Consider the following 16,442-nt stretch of genomic DNA (forward strand, 5'->3'; position numbering starts at 1 on the left):
TGTGAAATTTCACATTGATTTTAAAATACTACTCTTGACATATAAAGCATTACATATTCTCACGCCACAGTACCTGAGCGAACTGCTATTGTCTTACGATCCGCCACGCCTACTTAGATCAAAGGATGCAGGCTGCTTGTCAGTACCGCGTATTATGAAAAATACAGCTGGGGGCAAATTTTTTTTTTTTACAAAGCCCCAAAATTATGGAATAGTCTTCCAAATAGTATTCGGGACTCAGACACAGTCTCAGTGTTTAAGTCCAGGCTAAAAACCTATTTATTTAGCCAAGCATTTTTATAAATAGATTAGCCTTAGGTAAAGGAGCAGATCTGGGGGACTCATGGACGTAGAGTATAATGGTGAACTGGTATGTTTGGATGCTGTCTTCCTCACTCTCATTGATCACTCAGGTTTGCTGACGGTGAGGTGATTGTTTGCTTTACATGTCAGGAAGCCCTCATGTCTGTGTTTCCTTCTGGCTCTCCCTTTTAGTTATGATGTCATAGTTAGTCCTGCTGGAGTCTCTGCTTGCACTCTACAGTTAATATACATTCTCATTATACATTGTGTGACTGTGACCATACCTAATTGCCATCTCTCCTCTTCTTCTCTTCCCCCCCTCTTTCTCTTTCCTCTCTCCTCCTGTCTCCCCCTTTCACTCTTTTTCTCTCTCTGTCAAGCTACACATGTCGTTCCTGAGCTGCCAGTGATCCAGACTCCCTCTGCCCTCCGGACCTGTCTGACCCATCCTGGTGCCCCGCTTCTGGCTGAAGATCTCGTCACATGGATGCCCCGTGTGTCTCTCTGGGATGCGTCTGGTGTCTGGGGATGATTCTCTCTACCTAGAAAATGGTTCTGGCATTGACTGGTGTTGGCAACTGTTTCTTCGGGGACTTGACAGTTCGATAGTTCAGGACTGGAACTTCTTACAAGTCTACCTGGGTCTTCAATAACTACCTGGACTCCATATTAACATCAATTAACATCAGCTATTATAGCTGAACTGCCTCCCACCCTACACACTGTATAAATGCAGATCATTTACTGCTTTCTGTTTCACCCAAATGAGGATGGGTTCCCTGTTGAGTCTGGTTCCTCTCAAGGTTTCTTCCTATTACCATCTCAGGGAGTTTTTTCTGGCCACTGTCGCCCTCGGCTTGCTCACCAGGGACAAACTGACCATTTTGATTCATACAAATTCACATTTCATACAAACTTAAATAATTCTTTTGACTGTGTAAAGCTGCTTTGCGGCAATGAAAATTGCTAAAAGCGCTATACAAATAAAATTGAATTGAATTGAATTGAAGTGCATCAAGGACAGCACCAAGGACAAGGATAATAAGGACAGCACCTCTTTCCGCCAGTCCTTATTATCGCTTAAAAAGCTAAATCCTTTCTTGGAAATGCAACTGGGTTTGTGTGTTCAGACTTAACCACCAAGAATCATGATTTTTTTTTTGTAATGCTTTAATGCTGCTCCCTTTCTTGTTTTACCCTTGAGAGACAACTAAAATACCTTCCTTCCTTCCTTCCCTCCCACCCTAAAATCCAATATTTTAATATTGTGACACTTCATGATTGTAGGTTCTCAAATTTAGGTAATTCTGACAGTTTAACTAAGCTGTGTGAGTTTTTAGCCCCAATAAATGAAAGTCAAAACTTATTTTACTAAAGCAATACAGTAAACCCTTTTTGCTTTTTGTGGCAAGTCAAACGCGTATACAGGATACAAAATATGACAACATATATGAAATATACAAAAACAAAAATATGCTATATTTTATTTTGAAGAAGGCGTTAGCTCTGAAGGTGAGGGTAGAAAGGAAGTGTAAAAGGACTCAGTGAAGTGCATGGTGCTTTTTGGAAACTTTCTGGCAGGGCAGTGGCCATTAAGAGAGAAGATGGACACTGTGTGGACACTGGAGACTCTTTTTATAAATGTGAAAAAAAAACAACACTCCACATTGATTAGACTATTTCTTTAATTTTTAAAAAAATCTGTTTGTTATTAACCTTAAACAAGTCAATGCAAATGACTTACTGTTACTATTGAAACATACATATAATATGTACATTTATTCTGCCCAGTTAGAATGCAGAACTCCTGAATAACCTAGCAATTCCTGACATTTCTGTTCTAAATGACCTAGATGACATACATTGTCCTGTTAGAATCAGACTAGAAGCATGCTTTATGTTTAGATAAATCACAGAATAGCCCACGAGTGGTGCAGTAGTAAAGTGGTCACCCTATCATCTGGAGATCACTAGTCTACTGTATGTAGCACTCTCACATTAATCATGGCTCTACAGCCAATCATGCGCAGTGGCGGCTACTGGTCTGTCAAATAGGGGAAGCTCATTTTTGGCCTACATCATAAAATTGTCTATTTAAGTAAATTCTGCCCTACGTTCCTTCTCAAGAAAATGGTCTGTGACCCTGTCGTACCAACTAGGCGTCTTTTCCAGTGACTTGACCAGTGTCCTCTCAATGGCCAGCAGAGCTAGGCTGCTTTCACGGCCATGGCCCATTGTGTTTCGGGTGTAGGACTTGAGCCGCTTTAAACAGGAGAAGCTCCTTTCTACACCTGCAGATGTAGCTCCAATTGTTGCCACTAATGAGAACAGTTTATAAAGCTGAGACATTGCACTGTCCAACTCCATGTCTTTAAGGAACACCAAGTAATCACACAGCTTTCCCCTGTTACCCTGCAAGTCCTGATCTGAATACAGGAACTGAAGTTCTGACCTCAGTCTCCCTGAATCAAAGTGATGGCCATAACTTTTCAGGACACTTTGGAAGGCCTCCTCTGGAAATACTTGTCTCATGTCATCAAATTTCTCTGGATTGGCTAATTCTAAGAAGAGCATGCTTTCCAAATTTGAAAAAAATCTGCTCCAAGATGTTATCAAGGATGGCCATGTACAGATTTCTGTATCGCTCTTGGGGATCCTGTAATTGGGTCAGATGGCGCTTTCTCATGGGCTCATCTCGTGGGTCTGATGTGAGATCTGCTGTTTTGGATAAATGGCTTGGAAAGCCCCTCTGACCTTTTCTCTTTGACAAATGCAAGAAGAGATTCAATTCTTTTCTTGCAGTAAAGAACATCCATCGCCCTCTGCTGGACAATATCAAAGACCACATCAGTCTCAGAAAAGATTTGTTCATATGTGTACAACATGAACACAAACTCAAAATCCTCCAGTTTCCTCACAGCCTTTGGCACAATCCAGTGTATCATCATCCATTGTTGTATCTGCAATGATGTTCTCAAATGTCTGCAGGAGGCCATCATAATTGTTTGCCACAGTGCTCACTATCCGTGATGTAAAATTCCATTGAGTAGGAGCGTTTCTGGGCAACCTTGAACAGCCTGCAGACTCCAGAAAAGATGTCCTCTTTGTGGATTTTGAAAAAAATGTGGCAAATCCAGAAAGTGATGCAAAAAAGATTCTGCACTCAGGCAAGCATTTAGCCCCCTGTGACAGCACCAGATTCAGTCTGTGTGCATAGCAATGCACAAACATTGCACTGGGGGCTATTGCTTTCACTTTGGCCTGCAGACCATTGAGATCTGAAGCCATGACAGCAGCCCCATCATAGGTCTGTGCCACAAGCTTATCCTTAAAATTGTAGCCCTGCATGTTCTCATTTAATATTTCAAAAACGAACTTGGCATCTTGCCCCCCAGAAACATCAAAAAATCCAATAAAGCGCTCCTGAATTTTACCTGCACTATTCACATAGCAAACAATGACAGAGAGTTGGGAACGGCAGGATATATCAGTTGTTTCATCCACCTGCCATCCAAAAAAGGGAGCATCCTAAATTTCATCTCTGATCTGATCAGAAATGGTGGCTGCAAGAGCAGAGATCAAGTCATTTGAATCGCATGGGACATACCAGAAAACACAGTTGAGGACTCTTAATTGTGTGGACAGGAGAGAGTCATATTTAGCTAATGTTTCTGTGAACTCCCTGTAATTCCCCTTGTTGGATGATTCACTACTCTCATCATGTCCCCTAAATGACAGCTCCTGCCGGCCTAGCAAGGATGTCACATCAATAAGGCGGTTTAGGAAGGCCCTGTTTTGTTTGACTGATTTATTATGTTTAGCCACTTGAATGCGAGCACCTTCATTTATTGCATGCTCAACCCTGATCCTTCCCATGCAACTTAATCTTGCACATGCACTCACATGTTCATTGCTCTTTTCATGCCTTTTATATGCCCTGTCAAAGTTAGACAGATCTCCAAACCCCACCTTTGACCAAACAACACATCCGTGAGATGGTTTAATCAAGTGGCATGGCCAGCAGTACATTTTATTTGTCACAGCACTTCCAGTCAGCCAGCTAACTTTGTCATACCAGGAGAGCTGAAAAGACCTGTTATTTTTCCCTATCTTTTGCACTAAATCAATCTTAGGTGTTGATCTGCCCTGCTGTTTAATTCTAAGTTTTTCCTCATAAGGAACACTTTCAAATGGCTTCGCCAAAATCAGGTCGACAATATTAGCACTGTCTTCCATCGTGTTCAGTTTCACCCACAACGCTAGCCTAGCCTACTATATGAATGAATGAGTGAACGATCTAAAAAATATATTAAACTCTGTAAAAGTGAAACAAGGAATGTGGTGTATAATTGTGTGAAATGTATGATGAAAATCAAGCAATTTCGCCAAGCAAATATAAAGAAATAGGTTGCAGCAGTTTTTATTTCGACTGAACCTGAGAAATCCCCGATGGGACTGAGCGCGAATAGCTTCAGCAATACCTTATAGTGCAAAAGGAGATGCAATCTTTCGACAGACCCTCCAATTATCACGCAGAAGCTCGGAGTCCAGGCCAGCCCACTCCTCATTTGCTCCTCATTCACCCCCAGAGGCGCTGAGCGTCCATGGACGGGACATAATCGCAGCGTTTATCCAATGACCGTCTAGTTTCAAAGCACTGAAAAAAAAACGTTCAAAGCAGCTGCATTGAAGTCAATGGACACTGGGCTTCAACGGGGAAATGCACTGTGACGCTACGGGAATGTATGAGAAGAAAATCAAGTCAGCCGACCTGCTATATCTAACTGATTCTGAACGAACTCGTCTTTGAGATGAACGTTTTCTCATGCATTTTAAGTCAATAAAATGTTAATACAATAGTACATAATTTGACCATTAATTTTGTGACATTATAGGGGAAGCTGAACTTCCCTTGCAGTCTTAAAGAAATCGCCACTGATCATGCGCATCTGTGAGCTTACACAAGCGGAAGTAGCAGATAGTGCTCTTCTCTGAGTGTGTTATGCTGCCCACAACAATGCGTGGGCAGTTCGTAAATATGCAGTTGGTTGGCATCACGTGGCACCGCTGGAAACACGTGTTAGTCTTTAGCCCTCCCTGTAGTAGCCTTAATGTGGGAGTCCCCTAGTGACGGGTGGGAATTGGATCATTAAAAAAAAAAAAAAAAACCCTGGGAAAAGATCTAAATTTGTCCAAATGCAATTTAACATAGGAGTATGAGTATAATGAGTATTATGTTCCCAGAACACTTTTTGTAACATTGCTGTTCGTTCTGATAGTGTTTGTGTTCTTGTCTAACTAGATTTTTTCTTTTTTGTGGCTGTCACTTAAGCTCATTTTAAACAACCCAGTCTTTGACTAAACTTGATAAGCTGCATAGCTGAACTTCTCTAAACGAAGCCTAATTTGAGTACTTTAATGCTGGTAGTCAGGGTGGATTATTTTCCCATCTATTATTCTTCAAAACCACGTCTTTTGTGTAGATAAGAGTACGGGTGTGGTGTTTGCAAATAGACATTGTGTCAGTCTAGAATTTGGACCATTCCCATTTTAAAGCTTTACTGATAACTGGGGTCAAAGTTCAGTGTTCATATGGATTACATTATAGCTGCAGTTTAAATGACGACCTAGTATGATTTAGTTTTCTAAGACACTTAGAAAAGCAAAAACGCCAACACCACCAACAACAAAAAAACCCACACATTTTTGAGGATGTTACCTGAAAGCTGAAAATGTTGTAAATAAAACATTGTTTATGCAAGAAAATTTTTTTTTGGTGTTAAAAAAATAATCCTAAAGTTTAATTAATATTTGACCCTCAGAAGAATAATGTTTGAACAAATATAGGTTTCTTTTACATGCAGTGTGTACTGACTAAACATTAACCATACATTATCTTTATTACTGTTTAGGTGGGGAGGAAGTGAAATCTGTACCATCGTAAAATCGATGTAAATAGTCTACTTCATGTATTACATTAACATTTACGCATTTTGGCAGACGCTCTTATCCAGAGCGACTTACATTTTTATCTCATTACACATCTGAGCAGTTGAGGGTTAAGGGCCTTGCTCAAGGGCCCAACAGTGGCAATTTGGTGGTTGTGGGGTTTTAACCTGGGATCTTCCGAACTGTAGTCCAATGCCTTAACCACTGAGCTACCCCTGGTATTTTATATATGTTAGAAACTTCATCATAGTAACGCGACTAAGTAGCTAATAAAACTAGCTCTATACACGCTACACTGCTCTGTCAGTTGGTTCCATCTACCTGCCATCTGGCACATCAGGCGATGGTTATATATCCGTCTTTTCTGTGGCAGTTTTTTACAGAGCCAGGCTACATTAGACCACACAAACATAATTTTGCTCCAAAAAAAAAAAAAAAAAAAACGAATATCTTCAAATACTAAGATGAATAGCCACAAGGTGGCAGCATTGTTTGACTACCCAGAACCACAAAAAAAAAAAAAAAAACACAATTATTTCTAGGATTTAAAATGTTGAGTCATTCATTTATTTCTCAGGAAATTTAGATCCATTTGTGCGTCTTCACATCTCTGCAAATACAAGGCAGGCAAATTCAGGGTTCCTTCCTTCCTATAAAGTTATCCTTGCCCATGTCCCTTATATTCAAGCAAGATCTTCTTTGCAGAAATATTATTTAAAAAATGATGTAAGTTAACATTGCTACAGTCTATTTTTAAATGAGTGACAGACGCAGAGCACCAAACACAATGACTTGAAAAAAAAAAAAACTCACTCTAAGAATTCCTGCAGAATGCATTACTAACAAATTGTTGGCCATAACACAAAGACATTTGTCGCACAAAGCAGTAGACTTTGTCCTGGATCTACTTTATCACACTCAAAACCATTCTATTATCTGTCTAAATCCAATTCAAATGTCTCCACATACATTTTCAGCTTTTTTTTTTACCAGCTCTTCTGCGTTGCTATGAAATCCAGGTCTACAGCTGCTTTTCTTGGAGCCACCACTCTTCAATTCACCTGTATATTGACCACATCTGTCTCACATTGTCTGATTATTTTCTTATACATATACAGTAACGCTGAACTTATCCAACATGTGGTGTTTCTGGTTCCTTCCACTTTACAATGCAGTTCAGTGTTTTACTCACTCCTCTTTGTGAAAAGATTGCCTTCGGAGTTGTTGGTTGTTTTCTGAAGCTGTCTGTCCAACGTGACAGGTGGAAGGTAAATAAGTACATAAAATGAGTGGAACCTCTTTGACACAGATGGAATTTTCAAAAATACATTTAATGCATCAGTGCTTTCTTCCACTCAGAGGGATGTGAAAAAGAGAAACCACATCATTTACATGGAGCTAAAATGACAGATCAGGGCCAGCAGATGTTTCCTGAGTGAGAGAAGACGTCCACCCACTGATTAGGGCAGTTGGACTGAATTTATTTCCATTCAGTAGATTTTTTTAAGGCAGCATGAATTTGATTTATTCCTTTTACATACCTTATAAACCTTTTTTATGTCTTAATAATGCACAAACCGATTTAGTTTTTATCATGCACTTTATTGAACTTCAGTTTATTTCTCAAACACAGAAGCAAACTGATTACATCATCATTACATTATAGTCTCAATACCAAGGAATTATTTTCTACAGTAAACTACAGCACTTATTAAGATTTGCAGCTAAACAATAAACACATAAAAGCAGTAATCAGGTTTCATTCACTGCATTCAGACTGGTTAATCTTCACCGATGCAGCTTTTCCTCCAGCAGACACTTCACATGTTATGTCTTTGTTGTTTTCCCACTCGGAGCTGTCGACGGTCAAAGAGCTGCTCAGTGTGAATTTCTTATTGGTTTGCTGCAGTGCAGAGCCGGTGATGACTCCACTGGTGACCGAGTTCCCGTTCACGAGCCAACGCACATCAGCAAAACCACTGGCCATCTCATTGGCCAAACACACTAGAGTAGCTTTTTTAGACTTTAGCTCTTCACTGGACGGAGGGAGAATGGTCAGAACGGGAGCCGGGAGAGCAGCGTCTGATTCCACACACAGAGGGAGACGTTCATTACACAAAATAACACTAACATAATGTGCAGAGAGGAATAATACAGATTTACATTAATTCTTGAACATTGCCGAGAAGAACGAAGCCAAACATCTTTCAGAATATTAGAAATCAAATTATGAAGGTTAGATTAGCAATTTATGTTTTGAGAGATTCCACACCAAAGATCTGAATGATGGCGCCCTAGGTGGCTGACGTCGCGACTCTGTGGTCGCAAAATAATTTCGCTGCATATTGTACTCTGTATGATTGTGCGTGTGACAAAATAAACTTGAAACTTGAATTAGTATTTAGTAATTAAAATACATTTAAAGCAAATTCTAAATAAAAAAACAACAACAACTAAGAAACTTAATGCTTCTCACAGAAACAAAAAAACTCATTTCAAATGGATCAAAATTAATTAATCAAGTGGAAAATCAAATACAACTGTTATAAGAACATGCAGTGTGAATGTAATACAGTGTATAAGTCTAATATACATATAAAGAGCTGAGAAGTTTAACTTACCGTTGACGATCAGCTTTGTTCCTTGGCCGAATACCACAGTGATTCATTCAGTGTCCTCACCCGTACAAAAACCTCCTCAGATACAGAAGTGAAATAACCCTACCTCTTCTACTGTTTACTATTAGCACACACTCTATTACATGCCATTCAGTGTCAGTGAATCACACGTCTGTCTCTGTTAGGGGAATTAGCACTCATGTTTCTTAGAGAATCAAGAAGAAGAAGAATCTTTGGCTCCTATCATTCCTCACATTAAGGATTTCCTCATGTGTATGGCTGATTTGTTACAGTTAGTATATTACATAGACTTTAATAGTGTCATTTAAAGCATATGTTTGGGAGGAAATCTTTGGTAAAACTCTTCTGTGTCCATGACCTAATCATACCAAGGTGGTAAATGCCAAAGAACTGATCGGAGAACATGGGTGGGATGATGAATAATTGTGTCTGATTTCATAAATGTACCAAAATGTATAAAAGATTGTACCATATCTGTGATTATTAAAGAATTTAAAGTGTCTTCAGGGTACATCGAGTTTTAACTTACTTTCTAATCATTGCAATTTAATTAAATTTTGGTGTTTCTCATGTTGTGTTAAAGCAGAAGTGACTGTGAGCAGTGAGGTGGATTTTGTCATGGTGCATCACTTGAAATACATATTGCTGAGCAAAAATATTCCATGTCTTACAGTCTCCCACCTTTACATTACTGATCCACGTTGCAGTCTGATCGAGATAAACATGTTGATATAAATTTAGGAGATGAGAAACCAGATCCATATTTAGGAGAGCTCCAGCGATTATCATTTTCCAAGACATACTGAGAAACTCCTCTAGGAACCCATTAGAACCAGCATGCAGGATATCCAATGCCAGTCTTCAGGTTACAGTCCATGGTTACTGTTTGTCCTTAAGTCAGTCTGACAACAGAAGGCTTCTGCATTACCACAGTCACACCACTGACACCTGGAATAAAAACAGCACATATGTTACATTACTTCCCATATGCTGATAAGGTCCAGAGAAAGCTGGCAGCATGGTGCCTGTGTCTGATGGGACTCTCATGCTGAGTTAAGCAATGAGTAGCATGAGGAGCAGATAAAGAAGAGACACGCTATAAGAGAGAAAGGAGGAGGGGCAGAGGGAGGAGATGCTTAACCACACACACCACAGCTGATGATCTCCACAGTGGTGTACTACATACTAAACACTCACTGCACTGTCATTGTTAACACACTATCAATACTCTGATATACACACTCTTCTTAAATATACTTCTTTTTTTAAGACCCGCAGATATCTGGGCAACTTTTTCAGCTATAACAACTTTTTGGTTGCTAGGCAATGCTAGGCAATGTAGAGGCAATCTGGTGAAATGCAAATTGGCACTGGACAGTCTATTCTTAACTTATTTCTTGAGACTTTTAGTGTTGTCATCTCTTTCCCAGGTTTGTCAGGGGTGTTACCCGGGAGGGGTGTCCTCCATGTTCACCAGGCCATCTTCTTCTAGACCAGAATCTCTTTGTTAAGTTAGAGAAGTTTCATGTAACTACAACCTAATTTCTGGGCTTTGTGATCTCCCAAGGACACTACAACATGATTGTAAGGGGCCATGACAGAATCACCCAGGCTCTCAGAATAATTTCTCTCCACTCAGTCCAGTGTTTCTTGGGTTTTCCTAACATTTTAAACATTTTATTTGCAATTTCAGTACCTGGACTGCTCCACTTGACCTGACTAAGAGGACACCAAAGTGGTTTAAATGGACCAAGGAGGCCCAATTAGCCTTTAAAATGCTGAAAAACAGGTTTAGAACAGACCCAGTCCTGTGAAGGTCCAACCTAGAGGATCAGTTTATTGAAGTTGATGCGGGTGTTATCTCCTGTTGTGCAGTTTCCAACCAGAAATTGCACTCCTGAGCATTCTTCTTTTGTCACTTCACCCTGCCAAAGAGGAACAATGATATTAGGGATCTATAGCTGTTATGGAGGTTGTTAAACTGGCCATGGGGAAATAGAGGTCATTTAAAATCATTTATCATTTGGTCTGACCATAAAAACCTGGTGTATAATCAGGCAGCCAAGTTACTACATCATTGACAGCCCAGATGTTTTTTTTGTTTTTCATTTAATGATTCAATAATATGTGCTCATTTAGACTGGGTTACAAAAAACCTGGTACACTGTTCAGACAGTGGGACCGACCATGTACAAAATGCACAAATAATATGAACCATGTTCTTCCTATTGTTAAGCAGCATATAGAGCAAGTTTAGGCCTAACAGAGGAGAGCCTATGAATGGCTGGCACAACGCAGGGAATTCTGGCCCGGTGACCACATCCTTCTCTTGATCCCCAAAACCACCTGTAAGTTCTTGGCCTGTGGCAGGGACCCTTTATAATCATGGAAAAAGTGTGACATTAAAATGCCGCCTAGTGCAATTATCCAACAGTGCCCATACATAGCCCTGGAAGCCTGCTGTCTTGCCATTAATGCCAAAATTAAAAACATGTGGATAAATAGCACCATAAAGGAGTCCACTAGCTCTTGGTCTAGCTCTATTGTGATGGCACCAATGGGATCATCTGACTCTGTAATGATTTTCGGAGGCTTAACCAATTTTTTGGGTTCGACTGTACCTGCTAAAACCTAAAGTGAAAAAAGTTAAGGCTGTCTGCTTCTATCCACAGCCCAAGACAAAGAGACAGGTATATGCTTTTTTGGGCTTGGCTAATTATTGTAGACATTTCGTGCCATGTTTCTCCTTTATGGCTCTCAAACCTCCTCAGAAAAGGACTCCCATCTAAGGTGACCCCACGTCACCATCTTCCTGTCCACCAGAAGAGATAATATCATTTTTATTTCTAGTTCTAGGAGCTCTGTTTATTTTGTGTTTTCAGTTTTCTTTTGTTTCCTTTTTGAGTTCCCTAATTAATAACCCCACGCTATCTCCAAATGGAAAGGTCTTCCTGTGCGCCTCATAAGCACTCTTACAACCTCCTATTTCATTGACCCCCTCTGAAGCCCTGCGTTATGGCTCTTTTAAACATTATACCATCTTGTGGTATGGCTCTCCATACCGCACCACAACAGTCTGATTTTATAAAAAATAAATATAATGTTGTACTATGATCTTCTGCAAATGGATATGGTACACTTTTGGTGAACATGAAACAAGTTTCACTTTAGTTGGTTTTGTTCTTGTGTAAAACAGAAGTGAGTGTGAGCAGTGTGGAGGTTTTTGTCATGGTGTACATCACTGTGATACACCCGCCCTAACAGAGTTGTCCCATGTGTAACAGAAATATACTGCTGAGTCTCCCACCTCCACATCACTGATCTCCAGATTACAGATTGATGTAGATGAACAGGTTGATGTAAATTTAGAAGATGAAAACCCAGATCCATATTTAGGAATGCTCCAGGCCTGATGATGTCTTAGTACATACTGAGGAACTCCTCCAGGAACATGTTTGTACCAGAGTGCTCCCCAATCATGGACAGTACCCTGATTACACTCCATGGTGGCCATCTGTCCTCGAGTCAGTGTGAGAACAGAAGGCTTCTGCGTCACCACAGTCACACCACTGACACCTGGAATAAAAACAGCACACATGTTACATCACTTCATGCTCACATTAGATTGAGCCCAAACGCTGATGAGTTGTGAAATCTTACATGAGAGAGCAGTGAAGAGAGAGCAGAGCGCTGGCAGCATGGTGTCTGTGTGTGATGGGACTCTCGTGCTGAGTGAAGAGATGAGCAGCGTGAGGAGCAGATAAAGGAGAGACTGCAGGGACGTGCTATAAGAAAGACAGGAGGTGGGGCAGAGAGAGGAGACGCTCAACAACACACCACAACTGAATCATATTTACATAATTAACACTCCATGAGCAGTCTAATACACACACACACACACACACACACACACACACACAAATAAGAAATAAGACTCTTTTATAATGAGTTGATCTTAAATTGATTGTCAAAGTGACATTATGTCTATATAACTTGCAGATTCTTTATATTTCAAAGAAAAGCTCATCGTTTATAAACATGTGAAAAAGCAGGTGTATCATAAGTGTGTTTCTCCATCCATAAGGAGTCAGTTTGTTGTATCACGGGACTTGGGGACAGATTGATTCTGACTCTACTACTGTACATGCACTATTCACACAAACAGATTTTGTACAACGCAGAGGTGAGATTCAGACCAGCAACCCTAAAGGCATAGGTGTGATTTTCCAAAAGTAATTTTCCAGTGTTAAAGCCAAAGTTATGTCCTAGCCTGGAGCTGTGGGACAACAAAACTAACACTAAATTCAAGTTTGTTACATACACAACCATACCCAGTATGATCAACTGTTTTTGACTTAAATGAAAATAAGAAGAATGCCACTAGAAAAGAAGGTAAATATAATATCTACAATATAAATAAAATGCTCATAAATAAAGTATAAAAAAGAGATGTAAAAGTAGAAGTACAGTATATCTAAAGTATATGGAATGTGCAATGTGTGCAAACAGCAGCTGTACAGGTGGGCATGGAGTGTGAAATGAGATGATGAGCAGCAGTGGTACTGTCCATCTTTAAAGTGCAAAGTTAGTCCTCATTTATATGTCAATAGAACCAGAAATGTGCACCATTTGTGTTCTGTGCAGTGTGATGCGCGGGCTTTAACACATGTGTGAAGGAAACATAGCAAGTCCAATAAGTTGAGTCCTAACTGGAGCTCAGGTTGAGAGCTCATATAGCCTGCAGAAAGAAATTTCTTCTCAATCTCTCTGTGTTGGCCTTCAGGGAGCAGAAGCGCATGTCTGAGTGCAACAGAAAGAACGGTCTATTGTTGGGGTGGCTGAGGTCCTTGATGATCTTTCTGGCCTTGGTCCAGCACCACTTGATCTAGATTGATTGTTGGTCAGGGAGCTGGGTACGTACTGTATGATGCATTCAGCTGATTGCACCTGCATGGTACTGTAGCCATCACTAAACACTGAAGTCGAAGTAAATGTTTGGTAAAGCTCTGACTAATTATAAATTCAGCCCAGTAAAGGTGCTAAACTGAGACTGCTATAGAACCAGGAACCATTGGTGTCTGATTTCATAAATGTTAAAAGAAAGCTTGTACGGTGCATTGATCTTAAACAGTGGAGAATTCAAAGTGCCTTCACGAACATCAAGTGAATGTCCACTTAAGGTCTATCGATTACAGATTCAGGTTTTTGCTGTTTCTCATGTTGTGTGAAAGCAGAAGTGAGTGTAAGCAGTGATGAGGTTTTTGTCACGGTGTACATCACTGTGACACCCACTCATTAACAGAGCCATCCCATGTGTTACAGTAATACACTGCTGAATCTCCCACCTCCACATTACTGATAATCAGTTTATAATCTGATTCAGAGGAGTGTGTTGATGTGAATTTAGGTGATGAGAAACCAGATCCATATTTAGGAGAGGAATCACCATGATAATAAAATATTGCATATTGAGGAACTCCTTCAGGAACCTGTTTGTACCAGCGTGCAGCACTTTTTGTAACAGTCCCCAGATTACAGTCCATGGTGGCCGTCTGTCCTTGAGTCAGTGTGAGAACAGGAGGCTTCTGCGTCACCACAGTCACACCACTGACACCTGGAATAAAAACAGCACACATGTTACATCACTTCATGCTCACATTAGATGGAGCCTAAATGCTGATGAGCTCCAGAGTTGTGAAATCTTACATGAGAGAGCAGTGAAGAGAGAGCAGAGCGCTGGCAGCATGGTGTCTGTGTGTGATGGGACTCTCGTGCTGAGTGAAGAGATGAGCAGCGTGAGGAGCAGATAAAGGAGAGACTGCAGGGACGTGCTATAAGAGAGACAGGAGGAGGGACAGAGGGAGGAGACGCTCAACAACACACACCACAGCTGACAGTGGTGCACTACATACTAAAAACAAACTCTAGATTTCAGAGAAGTTCATCATTTACATAAAGCTAAAATGTCAGTGTGAGGACCAGCAGGTGTATCCTGAGTGTGTTTCTCCATCTGTGATGTCTGATGAGTCAGTGTTAAACTATTAAAAAGCTGACATGGACGACCTTCTGATAAACTCACTGACACATATTTTCCAATGTGCTGCGTTCATTACAGAAATGTCTGACCAGTTTATTTATCTAAAAGAGGAATGTCAGCAGGTGTATTCCTGAGTGTGTTTCTCTATCAGTGGTGTATGATGAGTCAGTGTTAAGCTATCAAAGCTGACATCACCATACAGCTTGGCCGTATACAGCTTTATTGTACTTTGGATACCAGTTCAATCCTTTTAAAGTACAAATAAACTATTTTGGCTATTTAATCATTTTGATTGCATTTTAATGCAGTGAACACCAGACTGTACTGCATTATTTTTGTTTAATGTTGAAGATTTATTTTGTTATTTTAATTTGCACATTGATGAAAAACAGTGTGTGCTGAGGACATGGAAATTCTTACTCTTGGTGATTTTTTATTTTAAGTACAAGATCTACTTTGACTTCTGATGGACACACTCTTGTGTTCTCTTACTTTTTTTATAAGGATTGGGTTAGTGGTAAACACTTTAAAATGTGTATTGTATTGTGTCTCTTTGGGGTGGTGTAGTGGTTAGCGCTGTCGCCTTGCACCTCCAGGGTTCGGGTTCGATTCCCAGCCAGGCTCGATTCCTGTCTCTGTGTGCATGGAGTTTGCGTGTTGTCCCTGTGCTTGGTGGGTTTCCTTCCACAGTCCAAAGACATGTAGGTCAGGTTAATTTTCCCTAATTGCCTGTAGTGTGTGAGTAATGGATTGGCACCCAATCCTTATTAAAAAAGTATGAGAACACTGGAGTTCAGGTGACAGGAACATAGGGTGACATATAAGAGTGGAGACAGAAGCACTCAGGTAGACTACATCTTGTGTCGACATTGTAATCTGAAAGAGATTAGTGACTGCAAATTGTTCGTAGGGGAGACTGTAGCCAGACAACACAGGATGGTGGTGTGTAAAATAACCCTGGTGGTAAGGAAGGTGAAGAGGACAAAGTGGTGGAAGCTGAGAAAGGAAGAATGTTGTGTTTCAGTTGCTTTCAGTTGACGGGACAACTACAGCCTGATACATGTGATCAGGGAGACAGGTAGGAGGGTACTTGGTGTATCATCAGGTAAGACAAAAGTGGACAAGGAGACTTGGTGGTGGAACGAGGAAGTCCAGGAGTGTATACATGGAAAGAGGCTAGCTAAGAAGAAGTGGGACTCTGAGAGGACTGAAGAAAGAAGACAGGAGTACAGGGAGATGCATCGTAAGGTTAGGGTAGAGCTGGCAAAGGCCAAACAAAGAGCATATGAGGACTTGTATGCTAGATCGGATAGTAAGGAGGGTGAGGTGGATCTGTACAGGTTGGCGAGGCAAAGAGATAGAGATGGGAAGGATGTGCAGCAGGTTAGAGTGATTAAAGATAGAGATGGAAATGTACTGACAGATGCCAGGAGGGTAATCGGAAGATGGAAGGAGTACTTTAAAGAATTGATGAATGAGGAAAACAAAAGATAACAAAGAGTAGAAAAGGTGAC

At 40.5% G+C, this 16,442-nt stretch overlaps 1 protein-coding gene across 2 annotated transcripts; it reads right to left on the reverse strand.

Annotated features, from left to right (window-relative positions):
- Nucleotides 1–7,833: 7,833 nt before the first annotated feature.
- On the reverse strand, nucleotides 7,834–14,652 carry LOC128512257 (immunoglobulin lambda-1 light chain-like). Of its 2 annotated transcripts, none has more exons than XM_053485451.1 (4): nucleotides 14,598–14,652; nucleotides 14,176–14,505; nucleotides 8,874–8,903; nucleotides 7,834–8,334 (listed from the first exon to the last, which is right to left on the reverse strand). In XM_053485451.1, exons 1-4 carry the CDS (start codon nucleotides 14,635–14,637, stop codon nucleotides 8,012–8,014), a joined length of 723 nt encoding a protein of 240 aa, XP_053341426.1. In that variant the 5' UTR covers nucleotides 14,638–14,652; the 3' UTR covers nucleotides 7,834–8,011. The 2 variants fall into 2 exon arrangements, with proteins under 2 accessions (XP_053341426.1, XP_053341427.1); XM_053485452.1 differs by lacking the exons at nucleotides 14,176–14,505; nucleotides 14,598–14,652 and adding exons at nucleotides 12,138–12,467; nucleotides 12,552–12,664.
- Nucleotides 14,653–16,442: the final 1,790 nt, after the last annotated feature.

This window comes from Clarias gariepinus, chromosome 24 (genome assembly GCF_024256425.1).
Source record: "Clarias gariepinus isolate MV-2021 ecotype Netherlands chromosome 24, CGAR_prim_01v2, whole genome shotgun sequence".
NCBI lineage: Eukaryota > Metazoa > Chordata > Actinopteri > Siluriformes > Clariidae > Clarias > Clarias gariepinus.

Bases quoted from the DNA above. Each gene is read 5' to 3' on its own strand.
- LOC128512257 (XM_053485451.1), bottom strand. From the start codon at position 14,637: ATGCTGCCAGCGCTCTGCTCTCTCTTCACTGCTCTCTCAT. The intron at 8,904-14,175 runs CACAGTGATGTA...TCACTGTGGTAT, and splicing joins CTCTGTTAATGAGTGGGTGT to TCGGCCAAGGAACAAAGCTG. The intron at 8,335-8,873 runs GTAAGTTAAACT...GTGTGGAATCAG, and splicing joins AACAAAGCTGATCGTCAACG to ACGCTGCTCTCCCGGCTCCC.